Source organism: Lepidochelys kempii, chromosome 22 (assembly GCF_965140265.1).
Source record: "Lepidochelys kempii isolate rLepKem1 chromosome 22, rLepKem1.hap2, whole genome shotgun sequence".
NCBI classification, from domain to species: domain Eukaryota; kingdom Metazoa; phylum Chordata; order Testudines; family Cheloniidae; genus Lepidochelys; species Lepidochelys kempii.
In genome coordinates this window covers 14,560,938-14,583,713 of record NC_133277.1, presented here as the reverse complement: position 1 = coordinate 14,583,713, position 22,776 = coordinate 14,560,938, and the positions used below count along the sequence as shown (strand labels likewise).

The following is a 22,776-nucleotide window of genomic DNA, read 5'->3' as shown; positions in this document are numbered from 1 at the left end:
CTTGCGACCTCTTCCCCATGGACCCTCACTGCCATCTTCATCTGCTTCCGGGAAAAGGTACTTCTTCCTTATTTCCAAATTTATTTGGTGACAGAAAAGGTCTCAAGTGTCTGAATCTCTCCCCATGGCTGGGCTTGGGGGTTCAATCTGGGATGGTAACAGGTCTCACAGTCTTTCCTCTGCTTTTCCTTTACATCTTATGAACACGGCTCACAGAACAAGTCTAGTGAGATCAGTAAGAAGCATTCTGTGCCCACTGCCCTTATGCTGTGGGGCTGGTTTCAATATTAAAGTAATTCAGTGTCCTGGATGTTCAGAGCCCTGAGCCAAGTGTCTGCAGCAATGAAGCTCAAAGGCCAACCTAATTGCATCAGGAGGTAATGTGTTTAAGGCCTTGCATGGTTTCTAAGCTCTCTGACATTATCTTAATTAGATGATCTCTGTAATCTCCCATGTTCTTCCACTTTGAGTTTCTGTTGGTTTTGTTTTGACTAGGTCTTTGTAGAAGCAGAGAATAAAACCCCATAAACAAATAGAACAATGTTACCCTCCAGACCAGCATAAAATGATCCATCCTGGAAAGAGATCCCTGGGTCTGATTCAGGCTGCCAAATAAACAGGAGCAGCCTGGATCTGGCCTCCATGTAATGAAACCCAGGATACTATGGGCCTGAGTGAGTCCAGCTTGTCTATGTGGGGTATGTTACAGCCAAGGCTGCTCATTCATAAAACGTTCACTTCAAAGCCTGACATTCAATTTCTTTCAAAACAACGTTTGGGCCAGTGTAAATTCTTTCTTATTCAGTATAAGGCCTGTCCCAAACACACAGAATTCCTCAGTCATGGCTGCACTGTCTGGAAAGGAGGCATTAGTGCAATTTTGCACAGATAAGGAGGCAGAGATAGTGCATGAGCTGTAAAAGACAAAGGTGCATCAAAAATCTTGACGTAGCATCCAAGCGAGTGGTGAATCAGGTCAGAATCAAAAAGAACTATCTGAACCATCACCCATATTTGGAATTGAACGTGGGCATTTTTAAAATTCTGGAGTGTTTGGAGAAGTGCTTTTAGCTGACTTGCTGAGATATGGAGAGAAATATCATCCGGGGGTTCTGCTGGAATTCTAGCCAGAACTGCAAAAACTGTTCTCCATGTGATTTCTGGCCCAGTTTTGAAGACCCAAAAGGTTCAAACCACTGGGAGAAGCGACGTAGCCAACCCCTTATACCACACTATTTCCCGAGTGTGATGATAATAGCTTCCCAATAGGGGTGCTTTAGAATGATTATGTCTAGGAACTTACAGAACTCTACTTTCAGGAATGATTTGACGAGAGAAAACAATACATGTGGAGGAAGGAATAAAGCCTGAATGTTGAACTAGCCTTGGCTCCTTCCCTTTTTATGCCTGAACACAGAGCACTGGGCATACTCAACAGGATTTTCATGCCTGCCTTCCAGTTTGTATGGTCTTCAGCTAAATTGTTGCTTCAGATCAGTAAACTAATCTCAAACAATGGTCCCCAGTTTAATTAGCTGGATTTTTTTTAAAAAATAGAAGCACGGGGTTCTCTTCTGCCCTCCTTTATACCATGCAGCCCTGCTGAAATTATTGGGGGGTATGTGGCCATGACCAACAGAAGAATTTGGCCCAAAGACTTTAGACTGGATGTGCCCAAAGCTGTAGAAAGCCATTGACCAGGTCTCTCAAATTGCTGAAGGGATATTCCAGTCAGTTCTGTGTGGTCAGGATGTGTGTAATTGATGAAGCAGAGTTCTAAACTCAGCTGTCTAAACTCACCTTTCTAAATATAGATCTCACATAGTAACATCTCTAACCTTCCATTTAAAACTCCTAGTTTGGCAGAACAGTATGTCTGGCTCCAAGTACAGAGAAGCTGGAATCTTTACTTCTGAAATCACTTGCTCGAGTCCTGGCAGTAATGGCTGGGTGGGAATGACAGCCACCATCGGAATCCCAGCTAGGCTGCCATTTGCTCCAGGGAGGGAACTAAGTTACTGGCCTGTGAAGATTGTTTGGTCTACGAGGGAGCAGCTTGTTGGCAGAGTTTCAAATGCCAACTCAAGCTCCAAGAGGTATGTGAAGGATGAGGTGATGGGCTAAAAATGCATTTCGCACATTAGCCAAAAGAAGACAAGGGCAAGAATTTCCAGAGCTCCCAACCACCTAACATGGCATTTGTCTATAACAATTTCTCTAAGAAATTTTCCCATTTTCTCCTTTGTTTCAGCCACAACCAAGGTCCCTCTTAATAATGGGAATCTTGGGTTTCAAAAGGGGTATCCCCATATTTCCCGCAAGAAAATCAAACTCCAGCCAATAGAAGGGGTAGGGCCAATGTGATAACAAAGGAGTTGTTGCCCATTCCAGGTCTAACCCCCGTGTGGCAGCATATAATACCCAAAGGCACTGACTAATAATCCTCTTCATTCAGCCTCCAGAGCTCTGAGAATTAACCATTTGGAGTCTCTCATGTTTTGATCAGAAAATCATGCCTGAAATGTAATTTTAACACCTTCTGTCACTCAAGAGCTCTTAAGTCCACATGGACTTATTAGTGATGCTGCAAACTCCACACTCTCTCTTCTTTCCATGCAGACTCAGGTCTTAGCAGTGCTGGGTACAGCTCAGGGAGCCAGCGAGCCTGAGACTGTTAGCAAATTTTCAAATATGTTATTTTCAGAAATACCATTTCTAGAGCCAAAGAAGAGTAATTGGGAATTACAGACCCTATTTTTGTTATGGTAAAGTCAGGCCCAGATTAATCAATGAGCACTCGGCGCACTTGCACAGAGCCCCTATCTCAGGGGGCCCCCTAACCACCCAGAAACAAAAACAAAACTGAGTGGCGCAGCAACTCACACAGATTTGGCCCAGCTGCTCTTCCATCTTGATGGGGCTATATGAATGCAGGTCGTGCAATGGGAGTGAGCAGAGCTGGGTGGCTGGGATCAGGAGGAGCCACCCTAAACCAGCACAGAAGCAGAGCGCTGAGCCAGGGGGATGCTGGTGAGTGCCCAGGAAGATCCCAGGGGCAGTGGGTAAGGAGCTGGAAGTGAGTTGCTGGTGGGCTATGTGGGTGAGGGTGGAGAGTAGAAGGGCTGTGGGTAAATGGGGATTGTTGGGGGTGGTGGGGTTGGGGTCCAGGATGCTGAGGGCTGCAGAAAGTGGGGCTGCAGTGAGTGGGATGTATGCCAGGGCTACTAGAATACCAGGATAAGTGGGGGCTTGTAGAGGGTTGTTGGGATATATCTGGGGGGGCATTCAGGGATCTCTGTGTGGGGGGTTGGAGGGACAGGGCATTTGAGGGTCTGTGTATGGGGTGGTGAAAGAGTGGCATTCTGAGATGGGCTATGTAAGGGTGGGGTGCTTTAAGAATGGAGGGGAAGCCCCTAATTTCCATAGTGCACAGGGTGCCAAAATTCTTTAATTTGGACCTGAGTACAGTGTGAAACCGCATACATTGTGGGCCCAATTCTTGGCACAGCTGCTCTAGAACCATAAAGGGCTGTACAGCAGTGAAACTGACCTCCAGGGAATACCCCCCCCCCATGTGTATGTGGCCCCACTTGGCTCAGAGCTGGTAGAATAGCTCTACACCAACCTTCCCCTAACAAGCCTCGGGGTAGGGGCCTGCCAGAGAAAGGAGGTGCGGGGTGACTGAAATGCAGTACCCTCTGGAGCTGTGGTCGCTCAGTGTAAGTTAGAGTCCTGAGCCTGCTGTAACTTACACAACAGCTAGGCAGGCTGCACCACAACCTATTACATGCCCACACACACACCTTGTACATTTAGGCCAGGAGATGAGAAAGAGAGAATCAGGAGCGGTGTGATGAGGCCAAAAAACCGGAGAACAAATCCATTTCAGACCCTCTCTTCAGTTTCCTGCACTCTGGGCTGTTGCTGCTATAAGGATCACGACACCTCGAGCTGAGAGTACATAGAGCTAGTGCTTAGCAACAGGTTCTGTACGTTTAAAAATAGCTGGAACATTTCCCTTATATTTTAGTCTGTTTCCAAGCAGCGATGAAGTGGCTCGCAGCCAGGAGAGGGGGCTGTCAAATTCACAATTTAACCACTTTGGCACCACTGTGCATCAAATGAAATTGGGCCTTGCCCAAGCCCCAGCTACCTACCTCAGTTCTGATTCTTTAGGAGACCGGAAGCTAATGCTTAAAACTGTCATTAGATGTGCTGCTGGATGTGCCATCTTTCCCCTGAGATATAAAACTCAGCTCTTGAACACTTGTCATCATTTATTACAACCCATTTTTTGGCAAGAATTGGGTTTTAATGACAGTGTCCTGAACAATTTCTACCTCAAATATTCATATTCTGCCTCCCTTTATCTCCCCCCACCCAGTTTTAATTCTTCACTTCCTCTCCTAAACTCTTGCACAGCCATGTTCTAAATAGCCATCTTGTTCTACCCCAGAGATGATTACATTTCAGTGCTGGGTGAAATGATTCTTGCATGTGCATATGTATATAGATATTTTATACAATCAGCAATGCACTTTGGGGTCCATTTGGAAAAGGTGCTATAGGTAAAAGACTTGTATTTCTATTTATTATTTGTAAAGGGACGGCTCAGTGCACAAGAAACAAACTCTGCTTACAGTTCTGCTGGCTGGGAACAAGCTGCTTTATTCAACTACATAACAGACTGGGGGGAAACAGGCACTAACTAGGAAGTAAGGGAGGAGTGGAGCATGGCTGCCATCCATAATACTCACTGTAACCCATTAACTCCTTGACCACTTTTACTACAGTTTTTTTTATCACACATGACACAGAAGCCAACACCACCACTCACACTCTACTGACCACAACTTCATTTCAGTTAGTTTGCTGCAATGTAATAACAACTCCCCTTAAGTATCCTCCAATGAAACCAAGCCGAGGTGAGGAGACCGCAGAGAAGAATGATCTGTAACAGACATCTGAGTATCAACCATTTTTATCACTATAGACTAACAGGGTATTTAAACTTTTGCAGGACACAAGTGGGAGAAATGTCCCTGTGAATTCCTTTGTTTCCCCCAATGTAAGCAACCTCTACCTTCCTTTGGCTCTGCCCAAATGGTTGCCTCCCCAACATCTGGTAAAAGACCGCACCAAGACATATGGTAGCTGTGATACCAGAAATCTCACTCCATTCCTGCCTGCAGTGGGGTGTTTTTGTAAGTGGCACCTGATCTTGCTTTCCCCAACTGGGAACTTTGCTGGTCACTTCCATAACACGATGGGCAGACCCTGTGATTGTGCTATTTTCCTACGCATGTACCTTTAGCCCCTCAGACTGTTTCTAAAGGCCCTGGAAGTGTTGACCAAATCCCCTATCCCTAGACAGGCAGCTCTGTGCACTGATGCTATGCCTGAAATGTACAGTGAGTATCCATCTGGTTAAATACATCTTGGCACTTCTGCAGGATATAATTACCTCTGAAGTTTAACAAGAAGGAAAGTCACTAAAAGGCAAGATGCCAGAGTGTTTTCGTTTTAAATTGACTGCTGAACTCCCCACACAACACGCCATTCCCTTCCCAAGCTGTTGCCTCAAGAATAGTTTCTGGCACCTTGCAGAGGGTGTTTTAGTGCCACAGCCTCCTCTCCAGGCTGGTTTTTCAAAGCCTTTTTTCTTTAAATAAACATAAGGTTTCCATTCAAGCCCACATGTAACAGGCTTTGCCCTTAACAGTCAGAGATCACCAAATGGTTGCTGCTAGTATCTTGGAGTAGAGGCTTCTTTCACCCAGAATCTCAAATGGTTCCACTGCACCAATTCAAACAAATCAAAGACCTAGTTTAAAGTTTGTCAGATCAAATCTGGACGAAACATTATTCAAAACTTCAAGGAAGAAAAGGAACATTGTCCCTTTATATTCAGGGTTAGACAGCAGCCAGCTCTGCATACAATGTAAGAGAAAGGGAGTCAGGAGTCTGGTGTCCTTGGGAAAGGCTGGGACCAATGTGGCTGAAGAGCGCTGTGGATGATGCTATGTCAAGACAAAAATGGGTACCCTCCAAGGAGCAGGAAGTAGCCAGGGAGGCAGCATGATCTGATGTACAGGGCACTGGACTGGGAATCAGAAGACCTAGATTTTATTCCTAGCCAGTGACTCACTGTAAACTTCGGCAAGTGACGTCTCCTCTTTCTGCCTCAGTTTCCATTTGTAAAGTGGGGATAACAATTTTTACCTTTCTCCGTAAAGCACTTTAAGGTCTATGGAAATAACAATAACGACTTAACTGTTAATATTTTTATTAATATATCCTGCAAAAGGATGGCAAAGCTGCTGCGGAGGAATCGATGCATAATCTAGCCCAAGGTCATTTAGTGAGTCTGTCAGAGCTGGGAATAGAACCCTAGCTGCTTGACTCCCAATCCTGTACCTTAACCACAAGGCATCTTTCCTCTGTTAATAGCCCTGCTGCTGGCCAGGCACAGGGGCTTCTCTGTCAAAGTGATCAGAAACCCTACTTGGCCAAGCACTGAGGGATCACAGTATCTTGGTAGGAAGAAAAGAATCTCTCAGTGTAAATCAACATCTGGTAAACCCCAGCTGTGTTTTCCAATGCTTGTACAGCAGAATTACCAAGCAGCAGCTGCCTGGCATTTCATAGACCAGATGGGCAACCTGGCAGGGCCATGTGGCATTAGCAGTTCTTTCATCTCCCTGCCTTTCTTGATCTGAATAAGCTTTAAGCATCTTGAACCTGATTCTCCACTTACTTACAACAGTGTAAAACAGGAATTACAAAGTCAATGGAGTTACACTAGAGTAAAACTGGTGTGAGACCAGAATCAAGCCCACTATGTGGAAAATATCAAAGCCTCTAAGGAGTCACATATAGCCTAGTCATTGGAATCCAGCCTCAGTTGAGCCACCGCATATCAAGAGTCACGGCCCCATAGCAAGTATACAGGGATAGGAGTGACCCTAATGATCTGAGCTACTACAGGCAGGGAGACAGAAAAAAGTGAAAGACAGCTCTCCATGGTGAATCCTATTAGCCAAAAACAGTGTTCATTACAAAGGGATACCTACGGCAGATTTTTTCTGCTAAGATCTCTACAGTTGCGAGAGAGATATCTATCATGGACCAAGAGGAACAGAAGAGCTGAGAGAACCACATTGGAGAGAGACTCTTCAATGCCAGAGAATTACTCTAACTTAAAAAAAAAAAAGGCTCTTTCCCTGGCACTTGGATCTCACGGAGATGGGTACTGTTTAAGAACCTACATATAAAAATGGATATAACAAATCCTGTTAATGCAATAAGACAGACTGTACATGCATAAAAGTCAGGCACTTCCCATCACAGCAACCACTCAGCTAAAGCCCTGCAGCGCAGGAACTATTATTATTTCCCACAACTAAGTGGCAATTCTGAGACTCTTTGCCGCTGTCAGGCAGTGGCACACTGATTCAGAAAAGATTCACACAGGGGTCCTGGAAGAGTCCTCAGTGTTTCATCCCCCAAGGAGGAGTCAGCCCTATGCAAAGACCATGCATGTTCTTCAAACACAAGCCTGGAAGGAGCAAACAGCCACTTTAGGCAACACATTGCTCATAAACAGCCACCTACTGAGTCTGTCAAAGGAAATGATCCTCCTACTTCCAAAGGAAAGTATGAACAGGGGAATAATTGTTGAACTTCAGCAGCATTAACTGCTTGGAGCTCTCAGGGCCTTTTCTGCCATGTTTACTGAAGCTCTGAATTCCCCATCAGTCTGAAACATCCAACAGAAGTCTGTGCTCATGTCCTAAATAAGTTGCATTTCTTCAGTGAAAGAGGTGCTGAGTTGAGACCACATGGACTGCGTCATAACAAAGTAGATCCTGTCCTCTAGGGTATAATCTTAATGTTATAATCTGCCACTTACAGCCACCGTGCATTCCCGTGCTGCCGTCCAGCTGTGGGTCTGAATTATTTAAAGGCTTCAAAGCGGCAAAAGCTGCCTTTACAAACAGCAGGGAAGCACCTTCACAGCAGAATATTCCATTAATGAAAAAGGAACAGGAGTTGTATGATGCCCATGGGAGAGCTTTCTGCATTTGAACATTAAACAAAACTCACTCTGCTTTAGATGTGTCCTGATGACATACTTGCAGCCTCTTTTGGCCTAGGGACTTTAAATGGGAAGGGAAACAGCCCAGAATTGCAGTTTGAAGGCCCCCTCAGCAATCAGGGATTATGTTAGTCACTGAGAAAGCACCTTCTGACAGGTGAAACAGAACAGGCACCAGCTGCAGAAGGGGCAATAATGGCACATTTCAATCCCTTCTCCTGGGTTAATGAGCCTGGTCCTTAGCCAGCAGGATGGATAGGGAGGGAAGGAAACAAAGGGAACCTACCCAACTCAGTTTACAGGCTACATGCAAATTCCCATGTGCAAATTGACTCCTGCTTAAGCCGGAACCACACCTGCTCTGGAAGACTGCCTGTACACTGGGTGCATCGGAGCCCTGTGTGTGCATCTATATGCATACTAGTGAGTGGTATGCATGTGAGTTGTGTGTTTGTGCATAGTGTATGGCATGTTCATCTTCCATGCACAGGTTTGGAAATGGAGCCCACATTCTGCAAGGTACATAATTCCAGTAACAGCCACCAGCTCACGGGAGAGATGTGCTACCAGAGGCACAACAAGAGTTAAGTTGGTATGGTGGCTCCTTCAGTACCGCGCTTAGCCCATTGTGTGAAATCAGGTCTAAGACTTTTTAGCTTGGACCTGGTTTTATACTCTACCCCAATGCTGAGAAGTTTATCCCTCTCAGCGCTCCTGACATCAGCATGCTGGGTTGGCGTCCATCACCTTGACCTTTGCCTACACATAAGGGCTGCACAGACATTGGGGGACACTGTGTCAAAGCTGTGGGAGGTCTATAAACAACCCTTTTAAGTTATAAGAAAGTATAATAGAGGGAGTGTGTCTAGTGGGTCAGAGCGGAGGATAAGGAATAGGGACTTTTAGTTCCACTCCCAGATATATAACTGACATGCTGTAAAATGGGGATAATGATACTGTCCCACTTTACTAACTTGCTTTTAGTTTAACTTGCAGTGCATGGGCTAGCCTAGTACACTCAGCTGCCATGAAGGGGATTTAAGGGGGAATCCCAGTCTTGTTTCTCTGCCCCATGGCTAGACCAAAGTGGGAATATTGGAGTTTCTACTATTAAACTGGGAGAGGAAAAGGTTTTTGTTTTTTTCCCATGGCTACCAGGACAGCCCCTGGATGATACCAGACAATTTGGGTGGGAGGTTGCAAACAGACTGATTTCTGCTCCCACGTGGAGAACACTTGCTTCATGGCCACCATCTTGGCTGACACCAGGAACTGAACAGGGCTGAAAGCAGGAGTCTCTACAGCTTAAGCTAAAGAACCCAACTCTCTAGCTCAGAGCTATAACAGACTGACATCCTTTGTAATGGGCACAGAAGAGATAACACACACTGACCAGTGGATTGTACTAAAACTGCATGTGTTTGATATAGGGTTGGGGTTTTTGGTACAGGTCAGGCAGGAGGGCCTGGTACAGGGATGCTGTATTGAGAAGGGGGAAGAGTATTTATACTGTTAAGCAGGAGGGATTTCAAAATGCAGTAGAGTATTAAAAGAGATAAATGTGGCCTGCCATGAAGCTGAAGTCTCAGGCCCTTCTTGTCCCCCCCATTTTCTGTCTGGGCCTACTAAGCCCAGAAGGGACCTGTGTTTGTGGTGAGAATGGTGACAAAGAAAAGTCATGTGATGATGGGCCTTGGAGTGGATGAAGAAGCACTAAATACAAACAGAACAAGCCACACTACCTAGGAAGTAGTAAAATGTAACAAGATCATCACTTCCATGTGAGAAAGGAAACAGAAGGAAATCCTTAATTCCAGCACAACCCCCCTGTTCTCCTTCCTTCTCATCTTACAGACAGAAAATCCCTCCCTACTGTGGTCTATATGGTGCAGCATACTTTGCCCAAAGAACCAGCCCAGCAGTGGCATTTTTTAGTGGGGCAACACAGAGGCAAATGGCAATTAGACAATGTTCATTTAAACTAACTTTCTGTGCATCCTACAAAAGGCGGGGTATAAAACTATCCACTTCCTGATGTAGTCTCAGGAGTTGTATCTCAGTAACTTCTTGGCAGGTCTTACCCAGTGATTCAAAACTCACCTGGCTCCCTGCAATCAAAACAAGGAACTTAGACACACTTTAAAAATGATAGTTTCCTCCTGTCCAAGCTGAGTTTCAATCCCTGGCTATTTAACCTACAAAACGTGATGAAAAACGAACCACACAGACTACAACATGCCACCCACTCTCAATGACTCTGCATGCCCTTAAAACAGATGTACAGCCTTTCCAACAGCAATTCAAATACAGAGACCTACAGAGCACAAGAGGAGCAGCCAGTTTTAAAGGGTAACTGTTCCCTCCTGACCTCGCTGCACTTTATATTACGTTTTGATCCCAGAGTAAATGCTTCTGCAGCATTTTGCGCTGAAACTACCAGCAGTTAATTACCCACAGACTCTTCAAAACTACTGCAGATCTGCAGAATGCCAGCTGGGCTGCCCAGTATGCATCTCTTTCTCCCTTTCCAAGACAATTTCTCTCTCCCTGTTTCTTATTTAGTTCTGCGAAGCATTGGGAGGGACACAGCTTTATGAGAGATGCTATATAACAGAAAGCTGCACTGCCCTGTAAGGGTCTTTATGAGACCTGGGACATGCATTTACCTCTGAGAAGCCCTCTTGCAGAATATCCAGTAAATTCCCCCTGGCCAAACAGGCAAGCATTCTTCACGAGCCCGCCAAAGGGCCACGTTCTCAAAGCACACAGAGCAGATCCTCCAGCTCAGGGTGCGACCTCCTCCTCCTCCTCCTCCTTTCAAAGACAAAGAGTTGGAGCTCATCGGGGACCTTATTCATAGTCTCATATGTGCAGCCCGTTACTGCAAACAGGATACTTGAGCCAAAGTCAAGGCTCGTACTGAGCATGCTCATGAGGGAGCCACTGAGGGAGTAGCAGGCGAGATGTCACACGGTTCCTATAGAAACGACTCAGCTCACAGGATGGAGGCCCAGGAACCAGGGGGTGAACATCTGAAACCTATTTCCAGCCAGCCGCCCTGGGCCCTGCGTCTCACATGGCGCCTGCTGGTACAAGAGACTTTCAAACCTACTAAACACAGCTCGCCCTGTGCTGTTTGGGGGTGGAGAGAGCATGCAGGGTAGAGGTTAGCAGACAGCAGATTCCTGGCTTACTTAAGAAAGAAAAGTTAGACGAAAGGCTGGAACCGCTGCTAGCTGTAACTTTCATTGTTGCTGTGAAGCCATGGAGAAAAAGCAGAGCGCTCAGCAAACCCAGCTCCAGTACAGGGACAGGAAGCTGCAACCAGGCCCTTAGATAATTAGTTATATTTATACAGCACCAAAGCAGAGCTCTGTGTGCTGTGAGATAAAGTAAAGAGGTAAAAGGGACGCAACTTCCAAAAAACAATTTAACACAAAGAAACTCTTCAGAGAAAAATTACAGCGTAACTCTAGCCAATCCATCAGACTTCAACCCATCACCATTGTCAAGGGGCACATATCAAAAAGGATGTAGCCTCCTGAATGAGTGCCACCTAGATGGATCTCTAGCTAGGTCCATAAAACAATGGGTTGCTCCTGCAAAGTCTGGCCTTTCTACTTTCACCCATTGCCTGACAAGCATTACAGGGTTGGTGGGTGATTAATGAGCCACTTATCAAACTACAGCCCACCCCCTTGTCAAATGCCCAGAAAAAAAATGAAGAGTCTTACAGTGTGGTCAGAAGATTAGCAGATCCAGGCTCTTTCTGCAAAGATATGCAGCAATCCCAGAACTGCCCAGTGAAACTCAAGCTGCTCCTTAGGATTTCATCATATGGTTTTGGCCATGCATTTGGGAGCAAGACAATAAATGTAATACACACTACTGTTTCCTGCCCAAATATAAAAAAGCAGAAGGCTTTGGAGTGGTTATCAATGCACAGATATATTATGCTTTGCTAGTGATCTCTCTAATACAGCTGGGTGGAACAAAATCATGGGACCAAAGAGTATGCATTATTGCCTGCAAAAATTCAGAAACTCAGGCTACAGGTCATCCACCAACATTGCCAACCCCAAGCTTTCAAAAATGAGTTGGGCCCCAAAAATCATGAGAGTGGCTTAACAATCATATGATTTAAAAAAATAATACATTTTAGGTTATTTTTATTTGCCTTCTGGTTATCAATGTGTTCAAGCTTTTCTCCAACCACAATGGCTCAAAATTTACATTTTTTTAAACTATTTAATAAAAGCTGAGGTTCTTGTGTAATCATATGATTGCAAGGGCTGGGGCTTAAAGATAAATGACAACTATTGTATGACCCACAATAAAATCATGAGGGCTGGGAACATTACTTATGTGCACTCAAACACGTCCCTCATGCATCCTTGGTCCTTCCTGCTTTTGGAACACAAAATGGCCAACAGAGTGAATGCAGTTAAGATTCAATCACTATTTTTAATAAATAACATAGATTGGGCCTTTAGGTTTTCAAGCAAGAGCTAGATAAAAGGTCCTCCTGGGATAGAAACATGATCTCAGCTGAGAAATAATGTCCTCAGCTTTTGCAAAAGACATTATAATCAAACTCTCAGCTATTAATCTCAAAATTAGGCCCTATTTATGATATACTTTTTAATGCAAAAAGTGCTATATAGTAAATACATATTTGTAGCAGATATCTGAGCATTAACAAGTGAGAATATTATGGTCATCTCTCTGCATCAATTGAGTTTAAGACAAAAAACGAGACAGAAATGTAGTTAAGCAAAATCAAATGCATGCAAGTGCAAAGCACTCATCTGCACATAAAGGTGACAGATGTCTCAAGTGGTCTTTGATTTTTTTACAGTTTGGTTTATGAGTTTTATAGCAGATTAAATATGATCTGCTCATAATTCCTACAGTCCAGAGATATTTTTCAGCTACAGGAAAGGCAGGCAGCCCCCAGCTCCAGATTTTTTTTTTAAAATGATGAAACAGAGAGAGATGATCTTCTTGAACAGCTTGGAAATGTGGGGCACCCAACAGTATTTAATCTGTAAAATATATTGTTCAAATAATGCCAAACCAAATTCACTGAGAAGAATTTTCCATTTGTCATAGTCCCAAGGACAACTTAGTGTGTAGCTTTCTGTATTAATATTAGGTAATGATGAAGCACCTTTATTAGCGCTTTCACCCCAGAGTCCAGAGACTGGAAAACATTTGGGAAACAAATTGAGATGCTGCCAGCTGCTTTGAGGAGTTAACTCTGCTGTTAAATTATTACAGACAGTTTGTAACCTTTCATTCAGCTACAGAAGCCATAAATGAGATCATGGCAGAGACTATTCTGGCTTGTCTGGGATGCAGATTCACTTTCTCCTGAAGTAGGTGTGACTATAAAAAAATCTAGAGTATAAACAACAATCCCAGGTCTCAGTGTGGGCTCTATATGGCACCAGCACCTTGAAAAATATAACAACCGGGGCCTGAAATAAGGGGTAGGCACTGGCCTGGCCCTAATACATACAGCATACTGTGCATGGTACACCTTCCAGGGCACCCTGGAGTGTGTACCAACACTGACAGGGCACATCATGCCATGCATGGAACACATTGCACAGCACACTGCAACACACAAAGTTCACTCCAATTGGAGACAGATGACACGGTTAACAGATTGGGTGTTTCACACAGTTGATAGCCTCATGGATTGAGCAGTTGTTTTCACACACTGACCAACAGAAGAGTCCCTGTACTTCCTTTGGAAAGCCTTGTGGCAGATTTCAGAGTAACAGCCGTGTTAGTCTGTATTCGCAAAAAGAAAAGGAGTACTTGTGGCACCTTAGAGACTTGTGGCAGAATCACTGAATGGGAGGGACAGGCCTTGCTGTTCATGGGGTGGCTATGTCTTGCAGGCAAAGCAGAGTCCAGTGCAGTCTGGGGAAATGGCATTTTGTTACTAAACCAAATAGCTATTAAGCCTGACAAGCATCTCTCCACTCCACCCCCCCCCCCCAGGAATGTGTTAGCCAAATTGGGCATTTTCCTGGCATGATCCAAGGAACCTGAAGCCAGAGGTGTTGCCCATAAAACTGAAGAGGTCCCTTTTAGTCCTCTCATTATGTGGCCATCCCTGAACAAGACAGAAGATTCTGTTCAGATGCACTTTGAGAGAACTGTGGAGAGACTGGGCTGGCCCTGAGCTTACTCAGTACGCTTCCAGATATTACAGACCATCTGGGCGATGAGCTCTCATCTGTCTACCCTGTTGAATCAACCTGTAAAACAGTATATTGGCTTGAAAAGATCATAAAGATTATAGACCTTCTGCCTGGTACCAGATGTGCAGGGAGGAGGGAGTGTCTAGAAGAGGAATAAAACAGCCCCCTCCAGTCTAGAAAACTGATAGACCAAAGTGCAGGATGTTCTTTTATGGTTGTCGGGAATCAGAGATGAAGCCATCTGTGGTTTCCATTCTGTAAACTGGTTTTACTGTCAATCACTTGCTTCTTCACTGGGACTCTGACCCCGAAACTACAGAATTGTGACAATCTGAATGCCAGAAAGAAAAAATCAACCAAATGATGATGGCTGAACTGAGAGGCAATGGAGGATACTTGGCCCTTTATCTGTTTACAATCATAATTTAAACAGGGGAGATATAAGTGCATATTAAAAATACTGTATCTGTGATGGTATCTCCCTGATCCTACACTTTGTGGGTCACTGTCCTTTCAGACTGTAAACCTCTTGGGGGTAAGAACTGCATCTTCATATAGGTTTGTACTGCACCTAGCACAATGGTCTAGATGCAGTACAAACCTATAAAAACAATCTGTAACGCACCTAGCCCCCTTTTTTGTCCTATGACTGCAAGAGTGTTAACAGACCACTTCATCTTCAATGGTCCCGTAGAATACGTACCAACTACTTATGCTAAACAATCTTGTATTTAGCTGTGAGACTCTGAGTACCTTTCCCAGACCTGAAGAAGAGATCTGTGTAGCATGAAAGCTTGTCTCTTTCACTAACAGAAGTTGGTCCAATAAAAGATATTACCTCACCCACCCTGTCTCTCCAATGACCTTCAGAGCAGACATGTAGGATGTTAGAGATTTGTTGGTTACAGTGACCTCTGCTGGCCAGTTCCAATATAACCCTTAAAAAGAAAAGGAGTACTTGTGGCACGTGGAGTTTCCACGGCATGCATCCGATGAAGTGAGCTGTAGCTCACGAAAGCTCATGCTCAAATAAATTGGTTAGTCTCTAAGGTGCCACAAGTACTCCTTTTCTTTTTGCGAATACAGACTAACACGGCTGTTACTCTGAAATATAACCCTTGTGCTTCCATACCCGTTGTCACAAGCATGAAAAGTACAATTGTTAAATCCCATGGTCTTGCTTCTGGATTTCCTCTATTTGAGATGTGATTACTCTAATTTAACAATTAAAATGTAATAATAATAATTACAAACACTTTGTCCTTCCATTGCCCTGTCTGTCCAAAGATTTCAAAGAGAGACAAGGTAGGTGAGGTAATATCCTTTATTGGACCAACCACTGATGATGAAAGCAACAAGTTTCAAACTGGACAGAGCTCTTCTTCAGCTCCATGTAACTCAAAAGTTTGTCTCTTTCACCAACAGAAGTTGGTCCAGTAAAAGATATTACCTCACCCACTTGGTCTCTCTGATATCCTGGGAACATACGGCTACAACTATACTGCAAACAAAGATTTCAAAGCACTGAACAAACATTAATTAATTATTCCTCGTGTCTACCCTTGGGAGGTAGAGAAGTATCACTGGAAGGACCAAGGAGCACCAGTGAGACAATACTTGGCTCCATCTCAGATCCCTGGCCCTCCCTGCCCAATATGCCATCTCTAGCAATGGCCATCCCTGATGTTTCAGAAGAAGGAAATAAAAAAAACCACAGGCTACACTGAAGAAAAAATCCTTTCCAGACCCCTGCAGGTGTCTAGCTGAAGCCCTGAAGCATGAGCTTTTAGGAACATAAGACATAAACCGGGAATGAGCCCTAGGGCTACTGAGCCCCACCCCGTACCATCATAAGCAACCCCATCAGACAATCATACTCTTAAATTTGTCCAGCTCTCTCTTAGAACTAATTTAGTTGCTTGCCCACACAACTCCTATTGGGAGGCCGTTCAGAACTTCACCCCACTGAGGGTTAGAAACCTTCCAATTTCCTGAATTTGTTCATGGCCAATTTATAGCCATTTGTTTGTTTGCCAACATTGTCCTTTAGCATAAATAGCTCCTCACCCTCCCCTGGTATTTACCCCCATAATGCATTTATAGAGAGTAATTATATCCCCACTCAGCCTTATTTTGCTAAGCTAAACAAGCCAAGTTCTTTCAGTTTCCTGTCGTAAGAGAGGCCATCCATTCTCTTGATCACAGAAGTAGCCCTTCTCTTCACCTGCTCCAATTTAAATTCATCTTTCTGTACTATGGGTGACCAGAATTGTATACAATGAGTCAGTGGCAGAAACAGAAAGAGAACCCAAACCTTCTGACTTCTAGTGCCCTTGCTCTCACTGCTAGATCACACTCCCTCCATATTTAATAAAATTAAACAAAACAAAGTCAGAGGTATTCTTGAAACTGTCATAAAAGGAGAAATGAAGGCAAGTGAATCTGATGCTGAAAGTATCTGAGGCTATCATAGCCCCTACCATATTACATACAGCCCTGTAGTGCCCCATCATTACATTCATTAGCTGCCCTGGCATCCAACAGAGAGGTTTTCTCCTGGGCAAAATAAAGAGTATTGGAAATTTACCGAAGGCTCAGCATGCTGAGTTGCACTGCTAGGCACCACGTCCATAGGAGTTCCCATGTCAGCCTCCACGAAGCTAGATCAAAACACGTTGGAATGGACCAGAAGATTCTCCCCTTGGAAACCTGAGGTGAAGAAGGAAATGCGTTAAACACATGGAAAACAAACTTTTTAGGAAAAAAAATTCTACCTCTAATACTTTCAGGGGAAAGCAACCCACTCCTCCCATCCCCTGCAGCAAACACCTGCGAGGGGCTAGGGACTCAGGTAATGGAAAACTAACAAACTGTCTGCCTCACAGGCAAAACCAAAGCATTTATGAATATGTATCCTGCAAGTGGTGGGTCCTTCCAGAATTGTCTAGAATAATCAAAGCACCCATGCACTGTGACTGCTATAAGGCCTTTAATTATACTCTGAAGCCTCAGTACTTCCAAATATACAGGTTTCAACACTTCAGCTTCAGTACTTAGTACTTCTAGTGTCAGTGATTTACAGAAATAAACAGTGAGTTAACAGCAAGTTTTTGTGGGACCAGAGTGAAGGAAATTTCCCTCATAGGTGAGGGTGCTGCTTGAGCTTGGAACATATTGGGTTTGTATTCTGTCCACCATTTGTAAAGTATATATAGTGAATTGAATGCTTCCGAAACATGTGTAACATAGAGACTACTGGTCACACTGGCTCATACTATATAGATTTCACAAAGGATCGTTTAGCCTTCATGTGCATGCAGGAAATGCCATCCAACTTCAGTAGGAGCTATATATGCCAAGCAGAAGGAAGTCTGACTGTGGGAGCCAAAGCAGTACCACTCCCTATAGTCTATTCTCCACGGCATTGTCTGATCTAGTTATAAATGACCCAAGCAATGGGTCACTTCTTTTAGGAAACTATTCCACTGCCTGTTAAGGAATGTTTCCTGATATTCAGCTTACATTTTCATTTGTTTAGGCAGGTATGTCTACACTACGAGGACTATACCGGCACAATTATGGCACTGTAGCTACGCCAAGATAACTCTGTAGCGTAGATGTGACCCACACCATTGGAAGGGTTTTTTCCATCACTGTAGGAACACCATCTCCCCAAGCGATAGTAGCTAGGCCACATTCTTCTGTCAACTTAGCTGAGTCTACAGGGGGGTGAGGCTGGCATAGCTACGGCACTCAGGGGTATGGATTTTTCACACCCCATGAGTGACATAGCTATATCAACTTAAATTTTAAGTGCAGAGCAGCCCATAGTTTCCTTCCTTTAATTATAATGATACCCTCTTTACTTCTTAAAACACAGTTCAAAATACACATTGTCCGGGGCTTTTGGGTCAAGGAAACCTACCAATCCCACCCATCACCAGCACCCATCACCACAGAGCATCTATGTGCTGACATACCTATGGTACTTTTTAAAACCTCCTGCTTTCCTTCCCTTTGGTTTCTCCCAGGCCTCCAGGGGAATAACATTCCAAACGCACTTGCCACTGTGGCGCGTGATTCATGACAGCAAATTCGATGGCAATAACATCACGATGAATATGAGTTGCCTCCTTTGAGGCAGACAGGGCTGAGACTGAAAGTCCAAGGACAGAAAAGGAGGTCGGTGAGAGGTTGGAGGTCATAGAATCATAGAATCATAGAATATCAGGGTTGGAAGGGACCCCTGAAGGTCATCTAGTCCAACCCCCTGCTCGAAGCAGGACCAATTCCCAGTTAAATCATCCCAGCCAGGGCTTTGTCAAGCCTGACCTTAAAAACCTCTAAGGAAGGAGATTCTACCACCTCCCTAGGTAATGCATTCCAGTGTTTCACCACCCTCTTAGTGAAAAAGTTTTTCCTAATATCCAATCTAAACCTCCCCCACTGCAACTTGAGACCATTACTCCTCGTTCTGTCATCTGCTACCATTGAGAACAGTCTAGAGCCATCCTCTTTGGAACCCCCTTTCAGGTAGTTGAAAGCAGCTATCAAATCCCCCTCATTCTTCTCTTCTGCAGGCTAAACAATCCCAGCTCCCTCAGCCCCTCCTCATAAGTCATGTGTTCTAGACCCCTAATCATTTTTGTTGCCCTTCGCTGGACTCTCTCCAGGTATGAGGAGAAGCTGCAAAGGTTCAGGCTTAGCCTGCATAGCAGAAAGGAGGAGAGGTGGGGAACACCCCATCCATAATTAGACCACAATGAAGGTACAGGTGGCCTCACTGGGGAAGTATTATTCAGAGCTATGGAGGAGAATGTCCCTGAGGGTTGCAGATATTGTTGTCCCTGGGGTATCATCTCCCCAGTGATCTGGGGCACAGGGAAATGTCCTTGGACACATGGTGAGGGGATGGGGATGACACTGGGTGTGTGGTGGGGGATAAGTATCACTGGGTGTGAAAGGTAGAGGGGTGTCACTGAGTGTGTCATATGGATGTGTGGTGGAGGATGGGATGGTGTCACTGGCAGTATGCATGCTGGAAGGTGTTCCTGGATATAGGGTCAGCTGTCACTGGGTGTGCGTGTGGAGTGTGTGGTAAGGAGTGACACTGGGTGAGTGATGGGACACTAGGCGTATCCCACTGTAGGTGGTGGTATGGGGATGTCACTGGGTGTGCAAGGGGGCGTGTGTGTTTGTGTATGTGGTAGAGTGGTGTACCAATTTGTAGTGGGAGGAGAGGGGTGTTCCTGGTTGTGTGATAGGGGTGTCACTGTCTATTGGGAGAATGGGAGTGTAACTATGTAGGGTCACTGGGGAGTTGGGGTGTCACTGGGTGTATCAGGAGGAATGGGGATGGGAGATCACTGGGTGTATGGCAGGAAATGGAAGTGTCACTGCGTGTGTATGGGGAAGATGGAGATGGGAGGACACTAGGTGTACAGTGGGTAGTTGGGGTGTCACTGGGTGTGTATTGGACAGTGCAAAAGAGTTGGGATGGTCACTATATACTTAGTGTGTGGTGCAGAGGTCACTGGGTGCGTAGCAGGAGGGGCAGGGGATGGGGAGATCACTGGGAGTATGGTGGAGGGCTGGGGAGGTTACTTGGGTGTATGGGGGATTGGGGTGTCATTGGTTATGTCCGGTACAAGGTTGGGAGTCACCGGGGGTGAGCTGGAGAGTGGGGGCTGTGGGGTCAAAGGGTCTAGTGGGATCACTGGTGGTAAACTGGGGGTATAGTGGGTGGGGGCTGGAGTGAGTGGGGATGAGATCGCAGGAAGTCTCTGGAGGGTCCCTGGGGGTATAGTGGGTGGGGGGCTAGGGTGAGTGGGGATGAGCTCACAGGAAGTTGCTGGGGGGTCACTGGGGGTACAGGGGGGTGGGCTCACAGGAAGTCGCTGGGGGGTCACTGGGAGTGTATGTGGTGGCTGGGGGCTATTGGGGGGTCACTGGGGTACGGGGGGTGGGCTCACAGGAAGTCGCTGGGGGTCCCTGGGGGTGTATGTGGGGGCTGAGGGCTATTGGGGGTCACTGGGGGTACAGTGGGTGGGGTGAGGGGGGTGGGCTCACAGGAAGTCGCTGGGAGGTCACTGGTGGTGTATGTGGGGGCTGGGGGCTATTGGGGGGGTCACTGGGGGTACAGTGGGTGGGGGGTGGGCTCACAGGAAGTCGCTGGGGGGGTCACTGGTGGTGTATGTGGGGGCTGGGGGCTATTGGGGGGGTCACTGGGGGTACAGTGGGTGGGGTGAGTGGGGATGAGCTCACAGGAAGTCGCTGGGGGGGGTCACTGGGGGTGTATGTGGGGGCTGGGGGCTATTGGGGGTCACTGGAGGTACAGTGGGTGGGGGGTGGGCTCACAGGAAGTCGCTGGGGGGGTCACTGGGGGTGTATGTGGGGGCTGGGGGCTATTGGGGGTCACTGGGGGTACAGTGGGTGGGGGGTGGGCTCACAGGAAGTCGCTGGGGGGGTCACTGGGGGTGTATGTGGGGGCTGGGGGCTATTGGGGGTCACTGGGGGTACGGGGGGTGGGGGGTGGGCTCACAGGAAGTCGCTGGGGGGGTCACTGGGGGTGTATGTGGGGGCTGGGGGCTATTGGGGGTCACTGGGGGTACAGTGGGTGGGGGGTGGGCTCACAGGAAGTCGCTGGGGGGGTCACTGGGGGTGTATGTGGGGGCTGGGGGCTATTGGGGGTCACTGGGGGTACGGGGGGTGGGGGGTGGGCTCACAGGAAGTCGCTGGGGGGGTCACTGGGGGTGTATGTGGGGGCTGGGGACTATTGGGGGTCACTGGGGGTACAGTGGGTGGGGGGTGGGCTCACAGGAAGTCGCTGGGGGGGTCACTGGGGGTGTATGTGGGGGCTGGGGGCTATTGGGGGTCACTGGGGGTACGGGGGGTGGGGGGTGGGCTCACAGGAAGTCGCTGGGGGGGTCACTGGGGGTGTATGTGGGGGCTGGGGGCTATTGGGGGTCACTGGGGGTACAGTGGGTGGGGGGTGGGCTCACAGGAAGTCGCTGGGGGGGTCACTGGGGGTGTATGTGGGGGCTGGGGGCTATTGGGGGTCACTGGGGGTACAGTGGGTGGGGGGTGGGCTCACAGGAAGTCGCTGGGGGGGTCACTGGGGGTGTATGTGGGGGCTGGGGGCTATTGGGGGTCACTGGGGGTACAGTGGGTGGGGGGTGGGCTCACAGGAAGTCGCTGGGGGGGTCACTGGGGGTGTATGTGGGGGCTGGGGGCTATTGGGGGTCACTGGGGGTACGGGGGGTGGGGGGTGGGCTCACAGGAAGTCGCTGGGGGGGTCACTGGGGGTGTATGTGGGGGCTGAGGGCTATTGGGGGTCACTGGGGGTACAGTGGGTGGGGGGTGGGCTCACAGGAAGTCGCTGGGGGGGTCACTGGGGGTGTATGTGGGGGCTGGGGGCTATTGGGGGTCACTGGGGGTACGGGGGGTGGGGGGTGGGCTCACAGGAAGTCGCTGGGGGGGTCACTGGGGGTGTATGTGGGGGCTGGGGGCTATTGGGGGTCACTGGGGGTACAGTGGGTGGGGGGTGGGCTCACAGGAAGTCGCTGGGGGGGTCACTGGGGGTGTATGTGGGGGCTGGGGGCTATTGGGGGTCACTGGGGGTACGGGGGGTGGGGGGTGGGCTCACAGGAAGTCGCTGGGGGGGTCACTGGGGGTGTATGTGGGGGCTGGGGGCTATTGGGGGTCACTGGGGGTACGGGGGGTGGGGGGTGGGCTCACAGGAAGTCGCTGGGGGGGTCACTGGGGGTGTATGTGGGGGCTGGGGGCTATTGGGGGTCACTGGGGGTACGGGGGGTGGGCTCACAGGAAGTCGCTGGGGGGGTCACTGGGGGGTCGCGGGGGGGTAACTGGGGTGCGGGGTCACTGGGGTCTCTGCCCTTTGGGGCCGCCGCAGCCGGTCGCCGGCCGGGCCCCGCGGGCTCCTGTTTCGCCCCCCGCCCCCGGCCGAGCCCGGCCCGTACCTGCAGCCCGGGCCCGGCCCAGGCCCCGCAGCTCCCGGCGCCGGCAGCGCGTCCCCGCTGCCATGGAGACCGGGGGGCGGTGCCGGGAGGCCGCCGCCGGGGCCGCCCCGCCCCCGAGCCCTCGCAGGCTCCCCCCGCCCGGGCTGAGAGCCGGGCGCGACCTCCCCCTGGCGGTGCTGAGCGGGAGCGCAGGGCAGGGCCCCCAGCTCTGGCGGGCGGGATCCCTTGGGGGGCAGGGTCCTGGGGTGGGAGAGGATGGAGGGCAGGGGGGGATCCAGGTTCCCCCGAAGGAGAGGCTGGGGGGACTGAATACCGGGGGGCCACTGCTCTGGGCACCTGCCGCAGCCCCGCTGGGGTGGTTATCTGGGGAGGATACAGGTGGTGGTGCTGGGGTATCAGGGTGACAGGTGCCAAAATGATAGTAGATAGGGCAGAAATGTCTCATCCCAAATGGCAAGGATCCAGCAACAACACAACTTCCAGC

General features: G+C 47.8%; 1 protein-coding gene across 3 annotated transcripts in view; it reads right to left on the bottom strand.

Moving 5' to 3' along the window:
* DIXDC1 (DIX domain containing 1) overlaps positions 1 to 16,949 on the bottom strand; it is a 64,273-nt gene extending 47,324 nt beyond the window's left edge. For 2 of the 3 annotated variants that reach the window (XM_073320857.1, XM_073320859.1), the window contains exon 1: positions 10,765 to 10,981. In XM_073320857.1, coding sequence (XP_073176958.1) covers positions 10,765 to 10,824 — 60 coding nt within the window. In that variant the 5' untranslated portion in view covers positions 10,825 to 10,981. Of the gene's footprint in view, positions 1 to 10,764; positions 10,982 to 16,900 lie in introns of those variants that run through there. The other variant, XM_073320858.1, reaches the window with a different exon arrangement.
* Between the last annotated feature and the right edge of the window lie 5,827 nt (positions 16,950 to 22,776).